The 15,666-nt window shown below is 40.4% G+C and overlaps 2 protein-coding genes across 2 annotated transcripts in view; one reads left to right on the top strand and one right to left on the bottom strand.

Moving 5' to 3' along the window:
• The first annotated feature begins 21 nt into the window (after positions 1-21).
• ZCCHC17 (zinc finger CCHC-type containing 17) lies at positions 22-5,983 on the top strand. Its single transcript, XM_015822178.1, has 6 exons — positions 22-146; positions 921-1,024; positions 2,161-2,337; positions 3,463-3,563; positions 3,884-4,008; positions 5,173-5,983. Exons 1-6 carry the CDS (start codon positions 105-107, stop codon positions 5,338-5,340), a joined length of 717 nt encoding a protein of 238 aa, XP_015677664.1. The 5' UTR covers positions 22-104; the 3' UTR covers positions 5,341-5,983.
• A 2,727-nt stretch (positions 5,984-8,710) lies between these two features.
• FABP3 (fatty acid binding protein 3) overlaps positions 8,711-15,666 on the bottom strand; it is a 15,513-nt gene continuing 8,557 nt past the window's right edge. The window contains exons 3-4 of the mRNA XM_015822183.1: positions 11,090-11,191; positions 8,711-10,189 (exon numbers count right to left, since the gene is read on the bottom strand). Coding sequence (XP_015677669.1) covers positions 10,136-10,189; positions 11,090-11,191 — 156 coding nt within the window. The 3' untranslated portion in view covers positions 8,711-10,135. The remainder of the gene's footprint in view (positions 10,190-11,089; positions 11,192-15,666) is intronic.

Here is a 15,666-nt window from a genome sequence, read left to right as displayed (position 1 = left end):
ATTAACCTTTTTTTTTTTTTAGCTGCCGAGGAATAATATAGAATATAGAAAAGGAAACTTGACCAAAAGATTTGAATAAACTCCTTCTGTGGTAGTTGAAAGCAATGGATGAGCTTCCGGAACTCTATGCTATTTTCCAAGGAGAGGTATGCTTCCAAATAGTTAATTTTCAGGGTGATAAGATTGAATACATAACAAAAAAATGTGTTTTCACAGTTAAAAAGGTTTTAAGTTCAGATAGGTTGAATAGATACTAAGATGTTTTTTTTTCAATAAACACATGAGTCCATTGTTTTAAAAAAATCCTTCATATAAGTGACTAGGATGTTTCTAATCAATAGATTTAGGAACTTTATATATGTCTGGCTGATGAAAACCAAATAAGGTTAGAAATAGCTATCCCAGTACTCCCTTAATTCTTTGTTAGCAATCCAAATTTTGAAATATATATATATATATATATATATATATATATATATATATATATATATATATATATATATATATATATATATATATATATATATATATATATATATATATATATATAAATAACCCTGATGATGTCAAGTGCACTTGACGAAAGCTTGGTAGATTAAACTCTATATTCACAACTTAGCCATGCCAAAGTGGATAGTGTTTATTCCCAAGTATTCATAGAATTTTAGTTTAAGGAGGATTTCTCAAGAGGATACTTGATCTTTAGTATCAAATAGACAGAACTGGGAATATTGTGCTAGCTTTTGTTGTTTACTGGGAGCAGGGTAAGGGGACAGTATGCTTGTCTGAGGTGGTATAGGTCCTCCTGCTTGAGCAGGGGGCTGGACTAGAAGACCTCCAAGGTCCCTTCCAGCTCTATTCTACTCTTCTTAATAAATGTTGCTTCTTTTGTGAGTAGTTGTATGTTTTGTTTTTTACAGATTGCTTCTGTGACAGAATATGGAGCATTTATAAAAATTCCAGGAACCCAAAAACAAGGTTTGATTAATTATATGGTGATTATTTGGTTGACATTCTTTTGTTAGTAGAGTGAATTGTGTTACTTTTTCACTTACAAGTGTTAAAGTTCCCATTCCCAAGTAATATTGGTGGCTTACACAAAGCTTATACTGCTAGCCATCAGCTTATGACCACAACTGACCCCAAAATTTATGTTGCTAAGTGAGACAGTGAAGTGAATTTTGCTCCATTTTACAACCTTTCTTGCCACAATTAAGTGAATTACTGCAGTTGTTAAGTTAGTAATATGGTTGTTAAGTGAATCTGGCTTCCCCATTGACTTCGGTTGTTAGAAGTTCGCAAAAGGTGATTGTTAGAAGGTCACAAAAGGTGAACCAATTGCTAAGCATCCGAATTTTGATCATGTGACCATGGTGATGCTACAATAGACATAAAACAGTCATAAGTCACTTTTTTCAGTGCTGTTGTAACTTTGAACAGTCACTAAGTGAACTGTTGTAAGTTGAGAACTACTTGTGTTATGGGAAAATGAGTAGAAAACAAAACACTCATCAAAGAAACATCTTGTATCCGTCAAAATCTTTTAATAACTAAAGATCGTCTTTTATTTTATAAAAGAGAGGAGAATAACGGTTTCCGGAATAAGTGTTTTCGGTTTACAGTTTGACATCCCACCTGTTTGGAAGTCTCTACCACCTCCAACCTCTTTTTCACACCCACTTTGAATATTCTTTTCTCCATTTAATGTTGCTCCATTTACTGATATCTACCAAATAAAGATTTCACATTTACTTCACAACTACTTTTATTAAAGAGGAATGATATCACAGCCTTACATTTTCACAGGGAAAGCTCCTGAAAAAGTGTGCAATCTGAAAATCTAAAGTCTCATAGAAAACATTAATTTCATTGGAATTTTAAATAAACATGGAATTGAATTAGTTTGAGTTTTATGAATGATGCGGTTACAAGACATCTCAAATGAGTTCAAAAATTGATCCTTTCTGTAAATTTATTGTAGCTATATGCAACTCAGACAATCAAAGTTGTTTACATATTTCACAAACTACCTAATCTGAAATATCCAGTTACATTCTGCCTTAAATCATAGATAGGTTGATACTATCTGAAAGCTCATTGTGAGTAGCTAATGTATTTTATATTAATACATTTCCATGATGAAAGTATAGTACCATAAAGTGATTGTTATAACCTCAACATCAATTTTTGTCCTGGGTATCTGGGAATGAAACAAAAATCAAAATGTATTGCCTTATGTTTTCAGAAGAAAGATGACAAATTGAAACTATCTCTTTCCATGAAAGTTGTTAACCAAGGAACTGGGAAGGACTTAGACCCCAATAATATTGTCCTTGAGTAAGTGAAATCTCCATTCCTCTAATCTTTATTTTCTATATCAAAGATCTTTCTAGTATGACTTGTCATGAAGAAAGTGTAAAAATCCAACAGTGGTTTTGAGCTCGGTAGAAGAGATCATCAAGATGGGGTCCCCAACCCCTGTTCCGTAGACCAATACCGGTCTCTGGCCTGTTAGGAACTGGGCCACATAGCTGGAGGCTAGCGGTGGGCAAATTAACCCTACTGTAAACTGCACATGCGTGGGATCTAGGTTGTGCACTCCATCACCACCACCAGCCCGTCTATGGAAAAATTGTCTTCCACAAAACCAGTCCCTCATGCCAAAAAGGTTGGGGGACCACTGCACCAAGAGATCCTACAACAAAATGTAGTGTGGAAGATTTCTATTCAGTATTTCATCCAGTCTTATAAAACATGTCATTCCACTCTTTCTTGATTTTCTGCCCACCCTTAGAATAGCCAGTCAACATTTTATGTTTAATAAGTGTGATTACACCATACCAAGGTGTTGGATTCTTCCCACCTTTGATGATTTGGATGATGAGGTTTTTTTTTGCAGTTATGCAGATTGTGTTATGTATAAATGGTGCCATTTCAGCTAAAGTATTTTTATTAATCTCCCACACTTCTTAACCGCCCATCTCAGCTCTGTGTTGGCAAATGAGTTTCATTACTTCTGTTGTTATTACTTATTTCTACACAAGCATGGATTTTCAAAGCAGTGAAAACCATCTTGTTTTGGCAGGCTTTTTCTGTAGACCTGTGTTTCTCAATCTTGGCAACTTTAAAATGAAACTGGAATTTTGGGAGTTGAAATCCACATTTGTGTAGGCAGGTGGTCCTGGGCTGCATTTGTAATTTTTAGCATGTTTTTATGAAATGTATTTTTCTAGTATATAAATTGCCTTGAGCTGTGAGAAGTTGAATGATATAAAAAGGTTGCTAACATAATTTTGTGATTGCATAGATTTCTGATTATGGACAATACAGAATCAGGAAGCTTTCTTTATTAATTTTATTGACATAACTTAGAATGTGTTCATTGTTCCAAATACAACCAGGTTTTTCCCTACCAATATTAATGGTGTTTCTGTTTTTTAAAATTCTTGTGTTTGTATGCAGTCAAGAGGCACGGAAAAAATGCTCCTTTAGAGATTATACCAGTCAAAAGATCACTCTAGAAGCTGTTTTGAACACTGTGTGTAAGAAGTGTGGTTGTCCAGGTATGTGATTATTTTTTTAATTTTTTTCATTTATTGTGTATTTTCAGAGAGTTACAGAAGGTAGGGATTTGAAAGAAGTTGAGAAACCAAGGAAATATAACGTTATTTGTGGGCCTACAGTATTTTATCCCATTTTATTCCATTTTCCTCAAAATTGGAGAATATAAATGTAATGAGACTTAAGCACTTAGGTATAAATAGCATCCTGAGTTCATGTATAAATCTTGAGGAAATATAGAAGAGGAATCTTTAAAACATTGCCTTATTTTATGTATCTATTTTATGTATTATTTATGTATCTACTGTATGTATTGTTGCAGGTCATTTCGCCAAAGATTGCTTCATGCAGCCAGGAGGGACAAAATACACCCTTATACCAGAGGATGAACCCGTCCCTGCAGAAGATGAAAAGAAAGCTCACCACTCTATGAAGAAAAGGAAAAAGGTATCTATGCAAATTCCCAGTCATCCAGGTCATGATTGTCCCCAAGATGGTTTTTCAAGAAGCAACTGGGCTTCCTTTGTTTTTTCTTAAAGACGGTTCCCAACTCATCCAAGAAGCTTCTTCAGTTCTGACTGAATGGTGGAGAATGGAAGGATTTATATTCTTTGAAGTCATCTGGTCTTTAGCACTCCTTCTGAGAGATGTTGAGGCCACTTGGAGGTTTATCTGTGCCCTCAGGTTCACCTGAATAGTGCAAATGGGTGTGGAACCTTCTTGGAACTGCTGAAAGGATTGTTGTAAACAAGAGATAGGTGATGTCATATCCCTCCCCCTCTGGTCAGAGAGCGCCTTTTTGACCTCTCTTTCAAACCAGCGGTCCTCTCTGTCCATAATGTGGACTTTGCTGTCTTAAAAGAGTGGCCTTTGTGTTTCACTGAAAGATACCAGTTTCTTAAAGCTGCATCTCAAATATTACGTAACCGAGCTATGCTGTTAAATAGATAAGAATTTGTAACATTTCACAGGGCTCTGACATTAAAAAATACAAAATTATCTACCGAAATTTCTCTGCACAGACTGAGCATGCTTAATTTATAATTAGATGCCAGTTGTCATAATGTAGTTTAGTTTGTGTTCTATGTAACCAACAATGGCTTCTATTTCTATTTAACTTTTTTTGGGTGGGCGGACCTTATTACTGCGAAGAAGTAGCTATATTATACAGGTAGTCCTCGACTTACAACAGTTCATTTATGACCATTTAAAGTTACAACGGCACTGAAAAAAGTGGCTTACGACCATTTTTCACCTGACCGTTGCAGCATCCTCATGGTCACATGATCAGAAATCGGCTGCTTGGCAACTGGTTCATATTTATGACAGTTGCAGTATCAGAGGGCCTTTTGGTCACCTTTTGCAACCTCCTGCCTAGCAAAGTCAATGGGGAAGCCAAATTCACTTAACAACCTTAACAATTGCAATGATTCACTTAACAACTGTGACAAGAAGGGTTATAAAGTGGGGGGGAACTCACTTAACAACCCTCTCACTTAGCAACAGAAATTTTGGGTTCAATTGTGATTGTAAGTCGAGGACTACCCATAGTGATATATTTGCTTTGTCATATAGAATTCATCAAGAGGTTTTTTTTTTCCTCCTGACAAGGATAAAAAGAAAAAAAGGAAACGTAAGAACACAGACTTGGAGGCTTCTGACAACACCAATTCCGACAATGGGAATCAGCCAGCTCGGAAGAAGGCAAAATGCAAGGAAAAAGCCAGTCCATCTCGGAAAAGTAAAAAGAAGCATCATAAGAAAAAGCACAAGGAATGAGAATGAGACTCGGACGCTGGGCTGCATGTGTTTTCAATGCAGAGTGTGACTTCCATTCCCTCTGGTCATCAGTTGGAAAAAAGAACAACTGGACCAGCAGGATGCATTAAGATAACATGGTTTTTCCTTCTTTGAAAATTACTTTTGTTTCTCAAGGATTATCACAAGGATGGCTATTCCCCTCCCATAAAGTGGAAAGGAAGGAGCAGCCAGCATGCCACTGGGTGGTTCCTTGTCCCAGATGTTGACTTCATATCTTGTGAAATCTTACTCCGTTCTTTCATTTCCTCATGCCTGGATTTTAGCCAGCTTCTTTTGGAGCAACCTAGAGCCATCTTGCAGAAACTTGTATGGAGCTGGCAGTCGGTACATTTCCTCACTCGGGAGCAGCGATGTGTTGACTCAGCATCTGCCAGTTATTGCCTGCCTACCAGCAGAAGGAACTGTGAATGGTGCACTCTCTCTCCCCTGAGAGAGACACATTGGTTGAAGAACAGGTCATGCTACTGCACTCCCATTGTCCCATTTGTCCTGTAATACCGTAGGAGGAAGAAGTCAGGTACAGGAGCAGTCGTCTTAAAAACCGAGAAATGAGCCACATGTTTACCTTTGAACAATGAATAAAGTTTTAGTTTGTGGGGTTCTCTTTACTGTAGGCTTGGATTTTGGGGAAGGGACAGAAATGAGAACTCTTCCCGTTGTCTCACTTTCCTATTGTGAGATGCTTTAAAAACAAGGGTGTCAGCATTGTCTGGAAGCCCACTTACATTATACTTGGTCAGCTTTTTGAGGCTGCAGGGGTACAGTCAGTGATTGTTGCAGTGGATGATGCTGCATTTTGGAGCTTATTTTTCCCAGACTTTGGGTGGGTTTAAGAGGAGAAACATAAGACTCCAGACCTCAGTGAGCCTTCATAGAGCTATTTTGCTCCCCTTCCCCAGAAGAGAAAATTCCCTGAGTAGGGCTCACATAAATGAAACTGAAGGCAGTGTGCTGCCCTTATACTGACCATTACACTTTAGGGCATTGTTACTTAGACAGGAAACTGCTGTTCAATTCCAGGGCTCTAGGCTAAATTGGGAAACTGAAGTACAGCCTGGCAGAAATCAGTGACAATATAGTAACTTCTTTTTGTTAACAAAAAAAAAAAACCTACATGGACAAGTCCATGAAACATCAGGAGCCGAATCCAACTTGGGAAAATGTAACTCCCCCCCCCATTATATTATTTTAGCTATTAAGACTACAGAGGTGCAGTCGGTGACATAACCGTCGGAGCGCCAGCTTTTCTGTATTATCCTGGCAGCTTTGAAGCTTATGCTTTTAGCTATATCCTGTATTTCTGCCTTTGGGAAATCTAAGGCAATTTACATGAGGTGTGTAACTAAACTTTCTTTGAACAGATTAGGTAAGGTAGCTGTCTTGCAGATCATGCCTCTAGCATAATACTATTTCTCAGAAATGTATCTGTCAATCACTCCAAGAACTGTAATTGCCAAAAAAAAAACCTTGTTTGTGCCTATATTACCATCAGAAGTTCTTCACAGGAAACCACTGCTTGTGTATTATCCGATTTTCTTACTCTGTGATCGGCACAATACACATTGATGGCATGAGCCTCTACACAGTGTAGCCTTATATGCTCTTTGTGTTACAAGGAGAAGCAGCGCATGCTTAAACGTTTTCAGCTTGGTTCATAAAGTTTTTAAATTGGGATCTGTAGTAGAGCTGCTAAATCTTTGAAGGGCCACTTTGCTGAATATAGATTTGAGCAAAGTATCTCTGTGTAGTGCATTCCTAAGGACTCTTAACAGATTACAAGAAATGATACACAATAACAAAAATATACCACTTAAAGGTCCACCAGTGAATGAAAACAGAGTAACAAAATGGCCAAATTATAATCCAACTAATATTAAGACCCAAGTGCTATCTGTTTTGAGCAATTCCGGGATGCAATTAGGGTTGGAGCCTGTCAGATGTGCACTTGGAAGCTGTTCCAAAGAACTGGTCCAGCCACACAGTGTTATAGAACTTTATCCCCATTCCAAAGGATGCAACTTATTTTCCTGAGTATATTAAACTCTCCAGACTAATTCCAATGGGAGAATGCAATCCTGCACATAATTAAAGGCCAAATCATATATAGAGCTATGTAAGTTAGCATTTTCAGTTACATCTGGAAACCCCTTGGCAATTAGTGCAAGAATCACATTACTGGTATAATATGATCCCACCAGCAAAGACCAGCTGACACACAGGCTCCTGTAATCTGATCCAGCTGAAAACTATAAATGATCTTCAAATATAGTGTGTGTTGCAATAATCTAAGCAGATGGTGACAAGTCACTACAATTAAGATTCTTCTAAGGTAGGACTGCAACTGGCATGCCAGCCAAAGCCACAACTTACTTCTCCAGCAGAAGCAATGAGTCCAGGTGTATACCTAAGTCGTAGACCTGTTCCCACAAGAGCAGTGTGCAAAATAATTATTGTCCAGAGTCACTGAAGCAGTAGGCGTGAACTTAAATGGACTCCAGAAGATGGTAGAGGACAGGAAGACCTGGAGGAACGTTGTCCATGGGGTCGTGATGGGTCGGACACGACTTCGCAATTAACAACAACAAAATTGGATGAATAAAGGCATAATTACCCAGAACTGTTCCTCTCTCCATCCCAGTTAATTTTTTTTTTATTTTGCAAAGATAAGAGGGAGAGGTTGGTGAGTCAGGTAGATCTTCCCATGAATTGCTGACTGGATATCTGTTTGCTATTAAGTTATCCTAACATTTGGAACGAGCCTCTTGTTTATCCAGTGTAGAAACTGTAGCAGGAGAGTTGCATTAGTCCATAGTAACCAAAAATAAGGACTGACACATTTTATTAAAAGGCATCAGTTGTTGAGCTTAGCTAACTTTGTCAGATATAGAAATGCAACATTAATGTAATGCTTAAGAACCCTTAGTTGGTGACAGATTCAAAATACATATCTGGCATTCTCGTCTTCCAGGAGGATACAACATTGGTATCAGTAGTGCTCAAGTCCACTGTTGTTACTTTTGACTCACGTGCTGATACTCCAGAAGGAAAGCATAAAATGTTTCAAATGTCCAATGCAATTTAGATCGATACAATCAAAAACAAATGGGAGGTTTGTTTTGTTACATTAAAATTTGGTCATTTGTCTATGAGAAACTCATTGGAAATATATTGAAGTGACCAATCTCTCAAATAAAATACTCTAGGACTGTATTTCTTAACCTTGGCAACTTTTAAGATGCATGAACTTCAACTCTTAAGAACTGAACGCTGCTTGGGAAATTCTGGGAGTTGAAGTCCGCACATCTTAAAATTTGCCCAGGTTGAGAAATACTGCTCTAGGAGATGGTGCTTTATGCAAAGACAGCTATTGTTTCGGTGTGCTTTATTTAAAATTACCGACTCCTTCCTCAAATACAAACACTGGAGAATCTCTAGACACTGACTAAGCAACGGAGCAAGAAAGTTTGGTCAAAAATGATATAACCATCCCAGGAATGATGCAGTGCTTTGGAAATACTATTGCTGACAGCAGGAGAAAATAAAACTGGTGTGGCACATTTTTCCAAACCTGTCCGTGTACTTTAAAAGTTGTTCACTCCACCCAGAGGTTTGTGTCTGAGTGATTCCAGTCTGCTCACTGCTGTCTGTATGATCCATTCTGTTTTTTCTTTGCTGTGCCTTCCTAAAATTGAATTGATAAATAAGCCATACTCATGTTTCTAGGGCCAATTTATATACTGTACAAACAAGCCCAATAAAGACACAGGACTATGAATGCTGTGGTGTTTAAAAGTACAGGGACTACACCTTCCACACTAGAAAAGGAATTCCATAATGCAGATCTGCAAGAGATCTCATTCTGAAATCAACCTGCCTAGTAGATAAAGCAGGTGGTTCCCTGACTATCGAGTCACCATGCAGCCAACAGAGTAATGAGACAACTTGTAAATTTGCTGGCTGGGAAAAATCTTGATTATCTTGTTCCAGATCTTTAGTAACATTTGTGATGGGAAAAACAGATAAACAGATAAACAATGGAATATATAGTGTTGGAAAACCAACTGATTTGGAATACACAGATGAGATTGGCTGAGTCTAATCCAATATCAGTCTTACACATATTTTGTTTTGTAAAGCAATAGAATATGGTAGTTTTATAGAAAGCAAGCACACCTCAATATAGCAGATTTTATAGCTCTGATGCCAACTGCTAACAGGCAACAGTAAGGTCTAATGCAGGCTTGTGTGTTCGATTTCCCAAGAGTGCTTTAGACATGCAACCTTATGAACATAGCAAATGCCTCTTTTGTTGCAAAAAGACACCATTGCTGTAAGCTGTTGCAGACTGTTGTTACATTCATTCGCCTGCAGTTGATAAAACTCTGTAACAATAATCTTGAAATCCTACGATTCTCCAGGGTAGATAAGTAGACTCTAACCTTCAATTTTGATGGAAATGTGGGGTTTTAAACCAGGCATACTCATAATCCTGATAAAAGCAGAATTAGGCATTTTTGTAACAATTGCTTCATTTTATTATTCTGTTTTTTTAAAGATCTCTTCAATAGTAAAAATGTATGTGCAAACCCAAAACTCCATAAAGGTCAAGGTGACTGGCACTTACGAAGAGAGGTCAAGTTGGATACTGAAAGGTCTCCAAAATTTCAGTAAGTATACAAAACACAGAAAGGAGAAACAAAAATACCAGCAATTTGGCAGTGAAAAATAGTAGTAGGAAGGAGGTAGAAACTCTCTAGTTATCTTTCTGGTAGGTGCGAGTGCAGACCACATCACCCATTGTCAGAGTCTGAAAGAGAAAATGATACATAAGACAATTATCTTTTATTCTGAAATGCAGAAAGAAAATCTGCCTATAGGAAAGAAAATTATCACTTTTTCTGCACTGTAAATTATTACAGGCTTGGTTTGCCCAACATACAAAGGCATCATCAACTATTATTTTGTTAGAAAATGAGCTGGACTTGCTCTGCATATTAAATTGAATCAAAATTAACCAAATTATGATATAGTGGTTGGATCGGCCCTATGGCTATATTTCTCTATGAATAAAAGATTGTTCCCTACCTTTTTGTAATGGAATAAAGACAGTCTTAGACTAAACAAGTATTTACTCTAGCTTTTGTCCAAGAATTCTATATTCTCTTCCCCAGAGGAAAGAACTAAGGATTGAGTCAATCAATTCTGTTAATCAGTAGTTGATCAATTCTGTGCTTAAAAGTGTTCCTTCATGCTGAAGATATTTCTAGCAGGATTGTGAAAAAGTTTTCAAATCTGAAATACACTTTTTGAGTGCAAAAGACCCAGTTTCAATCAGTGGACTACTTTGAAAGGGTGCCAAGACACATTCTAAAATGGGCCAAATAATCCACTTCTCACTCTAAACCAAGTATTTTGAACTTGAAGCATTTTGCACAATATGAGTTTCTGAAATATGTGAAAATCAGATATTTCCAGGTAACTGAACCATGGATGCTGTACACTGCATTATTTGGTTTTATTATCCCTTTGATGGTTTATTCATTTGAAAGGAGAAATAATTCAGACTTCCCAATTAATCCTAGTAGATTTTCATTGTCTAGACGTGCTTTGGCACCGCTGATATAACCAATCTCAACAATTTCCAAGTGAACTTCTTCCTACAATAAAAGCCAACTGCCAAGGAAGAAAGATACGTTGGGTCTCTTACCAAAATTAGTTTGTCATCTTTTATTTCTCGAATGAGTGAGGTCTCCTTTCCATTCCATTTTTGTATGTGAACAAGTTTCCCTCCATCTAGTGTCACAATAGACTGTAGAAAGAAACAATCTTACACATTTCATAGCCAGACAACTTTGGGGATTATGAATGGAAAAAGGGATTATGCAAGATTTTAAAAAGACAATTGAATCTGCAGTTGTGACTTGCCCGTTTTTCTGCTTGTGTTTGCATTAGTCATTTCAAAGCAGAAGCCCAGAAGCCTAGATTAGATAACTGCATGTTATATGAAATGGTATGTAACTGATTTGCTTAAAAAAAAAAAAAAAAACCAGCCACAGAGACCCCTGATTGGAATCACGGTTGTATCTCTGGAGAGAATGGTAATATTTTCCATTTCTACCATGAATCCATCTAAAAGCCTTTCCCAACCTCAGTAGCTCCCTTATCTTTCCTCTTTTTGCATCAACGGAAAATGGGGCAATTACCAGAAAAAGGATTGCTAAAGATCCTTGAACAATATACAAGAGAAAGGATTAGCAAAGGAAGTAAAATTTTCCATGAGTATTCAAAGGAATCTTAGAAAAATTAAAGGTCTTGGATAAAGCATTTATGAGACAACACTATAAACAATACTCCTTACAACTATCCTGCCAAGAAACTTTTTTACTCCAGCCACAATTCCATTTGTGGCTAAGGGCAATTTAGTTGCAAAATATAAGGTCTTTTTGGAAGCTAGATGTGGCATTACTACCCCTGACTGGACCTTCCATTAAGGCCGCATCTCCCAGAGAAACATGCTTCTATAGTGTCATTCTAGCTCAGTGTTTTTCAAACTTAGCATGAAGGACTTCAGCTCAGCTAGCTGAGGAATTTTGAGAATTGATGTCCACATATTAGAAATTGCTCTAAGCTGTTTTTCTCTGCTGGCTATTAGCAAATTCCCAGAGTTGCTCTGAATGTCCGCTAAGCACAACAATACATATGCACTTCTTATGGAAAGCCCACAGGATATTTCCATTGATACTCATGTTCTCAGAACAGGTATCTACCAATTAAATTGTATTTTTAATTTATTAATAATTGTTAATCACAATAAATAAATAATGCATTTTAGTAAGCCTTTAATATAGGTGCTTTTCAGAAGAATGATATCAGTTAATGGAATTGTATGCAATTTAATTGTAAAAAGGCTACTAATCCAAAGAAATAACTACTATGAAACTATTTTCTGACTTCCTTGTCATCTTCTAAATAAATAAAAATGTAAATGTTCGTTTGTTCAAAATCTTAAATCTCCGAAAGTTCCTCACCGATTGCTTTGAAATTTTGACACAAAGTTGCATTTGAATACGCGCATGTTTTTATATACCTTATACCTACTATTATATAGATGTCACACCTGTGACAGGTAAAAACATGCTTTTTTTGAAAAACAGTGCCATCTGTTGGACGTAAAAACAACACATGCTATAGCATTGTGAAATTAAACATATTACAAATGTGCGCTTTCTCTTTTCTTTCTTTTCCATTTAACCAGACTGAGCCACAGCAACGCGTGGCCGGGTACAGCTAGTATAAAATAATGTTCCATAGCCAAAGCAGACTGAAAACAGAAGCTTTATAGCATCCTGCAGCCCTAATTTTAAAAAACATTTTTCTAGCACTGTTTAAATATTCTGGCAAGGCTGAATTCTAATGAAGATTCTTCTGTCAAGTCAGAACTATGGAATAGTCAAGACTCTGTCCTGTTTCGCTGGACGTCGAGTGGAGCAGGCGGGACGAAAGGAAGTTGCTGTTACTAGAGACTGGCTAACATCATTCTAAGCAAGCTGCTGTTACTAGAGACTGACTACCATTGCTCTAGCTGCTGTTACTAGGGACGGACTACCATCGTTGTACATCGGCTGCTGTTACCAGGAACTGTCTATCATTGTCCCCTGTAAGTTTTTACTGCCTGAGATTGACTATCATCATTCCACTCTAGTTTTGCCAACGTCGTCAGAGTGGAATGCCGGAGGTTCGGAAATTTGCTTATGGGACCAGCTGTTTTTGCGCTCTGTTCATGGATGAAGCAATCACGGTCCTGGAAAGGAGCCAGAGAGGCCACTTTGCGGCTTCGAGAGAAAGACAGCTGCTTAGCTGGAACCCAGGTTCAGCAACTCTTCTGCTCCCAGAATGTGGCCATTCCAGAGCACCAGCTAAAAGAACTGAACTTGATAATAGACAGGGCTTCGTAGGCATATAGGGTTGCTTTGGAGGTCACTGTGTGCCCGTGATGTATTCAGCGGCTGACCTCCATGCCCTGCGAGAGTCCCCGCTCTCGCAGGTCTGGCCCACAGCATTCACGAGGGCCCACCTCTATGAGGGATTTTTTTAATCATGAGAGGTGGTCAAAACGCAACCTAAGGGGATTTTTAATCAAATTTTTAGTCCGGGTTTTAGGGGGTTCCAGGGAGAGGGGTGGGCAAACTGAAATTAACTCTCCCAGGCCGGCTGAAGGCCTTGGTGAGGTGGGCGTAGGTCCTGGAATTGGGGAGGGGGGGAGGGTCTGCCTAATAGAGGGTAATTCCATTAAGACTGTGTATGGGAGGGGTAGATATGGCGGGAGCAGAGGGCCATATCACACTAGGGGAGGGCGCACCCGCTGTTTACGAGCTGTGGCGCACTCCGGCCCCCATGGCTCTTCTTGCAGCCTAGGGGGTTTAGGATCTAAGGGCCTGGGCTTTCAGCTGATGCTGTGTAATGCCAGGTCCACAGTTAATAAAGCCCCCCTCATTTATGATTTGGTATCGGAGGGGGAGGTGGACCTGGCGGGTATTACGGAGACCTGGCTGGGCCAAGAGGGGAGGTGCCCCTCGTTGAAATGTGCCCGCCAGGCTACCGTGCATTTCACCAGCCGAGAGCCCAGGGTCGGAGTGGGGGGGGTGGCGGTTATTATTAAGGAAGGCCTGGATCCAAGGGAGACCACTGTGCCGCAGACTACCGGTTGTGAATCCCTAGGTGTGAAGTGGGGTCATGGGAGGCAGCAGGGCATGCTGATTGTATACCTGGTTCCCCGCTATGTATCAGCAGCCCTACCCGAGCTTCTCAATGTGATAGCCGAGATGGCGATTGAGACCCCCAGACTGTTAGTCATGGGGGATTTCAATCTGCCATCGTTAGGTGAAGCATCTGAGGTGGCTCGGGAGTTCATGGCCTCCATGATGGCCATGGACCTGACCCAATTAGTAGATGTCCCTACCCACACCGGAGGACACACACCGGACTTAGTTTTTGCCTCCGGCCAGTGGTTGAGTGATCATGGTTTAGGGGAAATAGTTGTTGAGCCCCTGTCATGGTCAGATCACTCTCTCCTTCGGCTGGCCTTTCCTACCGCTACGCCCCACCGCGGGGAGGCGAAACCAGAAGTGACAAAATGGTTCCACCCCAGGCGCCTGATGGACCCTGAGAGGTTCCAGACGGAGCTTGGGCCAATACCTGAGACCTTGACCCGCGGCTCGACTGAGGACCTGGTGGCCGCCTGGAATGGTGCGGCCGCGGGGGCCCTGGACCAGGTCGTGCCTTTGCAGCCCCTCACCCGATGCCGGTCTACCTTGGCTCCTTGGTTCTCCGAGGAGCTGAGGGTGATGAAGCGTCGGAAGAGATGCCTAGAGAGTAATTGAAGGGCCACCCGCTCCGAATCCGATCGGAAATTGGTAAAGTCCCATTTAAGGACTTACCTAGTAGCGATAAGAGCGGCGAAACGAAACTATTTCTCCGCTCTTATCGCGTCTGCAGGTAACTGATCTGCCGCCCTGTTTAGGGTGTCCCGCTCCCTCCTTCATCAGAGGGTCTGGGATGTCCCTTTGCAGGGTCGGGCAGAGGAATTTGGGTGTTACCTGCATGACAAAATCGATCGGATCCGGGCCGGGTTAGCCTCCGATTGGACTAGTTCAGGCGGGCCAATGGTGGCAGGTCTTGAGTCCATTTTGTGGGAAGAGTTTGATCCTGTGACCCCCAAGGACAGGGACAGGATGCTGGGACGGCTGAACACCACCACATGTTTACTGGACCCGTGTCCCTCCTGGCTGGTACTGGCCTCCTGGGAGGTTACACGAGGCTGGCTCCAGGGAATCGTCAACGCTTCTTTGAGTGAGGGGTTCTTGCCGGCTGCCTTGAAAGAGGCAGTGGTGAGGCCCCTCCTCAAGAAGCCCTCCCTAGACCCGGCTGCTTTGGCCAACTACCAGCCTGTCTCCAACCTTCGCTTTCTTGCGAAGGTTGTTGAGAGTGTGGTGGCACGACAGCTCCCTCAGCACCTGGAAGAAACTATCTATCTAGACTCGCGCCAGTCCGGCTTCCAGCCTGGGCACAGCACGGAAACGGCATTGGTCGCGTTGGTTGATGATCTCTGGAGGGCTCGGGATAGAGGGTGTTCCTCTATCCTGGTCCTGCTAGACCTCTCAGCAGCTTTTGATACCATCGACCATGGTATCTTGTTGCACTGGTTAGGGGGGTTGGGGTTGGGGGGCACCGTTTTATGGTGGTTCTCCTCCTACCTCTCGGACCGGACGCAATTTGTGTTGGCAA

Source organism: Protobothrops mucrosquamatus, unplaced genomic scaffold, assembly GCF_001527695.2.
Source record: "Protobothrops mucrosquamatus isolate PMUCROS unplaced genomic scaffold, P.Mucros_1.0 scaffold1486, whole genome shotgun sequence".
NCBI lineage: Eukaryota > Metazoa > Chordata > Lepidosauria > Squamata > Viperidae > Protobothrops > Protobothrops mucrosquamatus.
The sequence above is the reverse complement of the archived record's forward strand: the minus strand, read 5'-3'. Positions and strand labels throughout refer to the sequence as shown.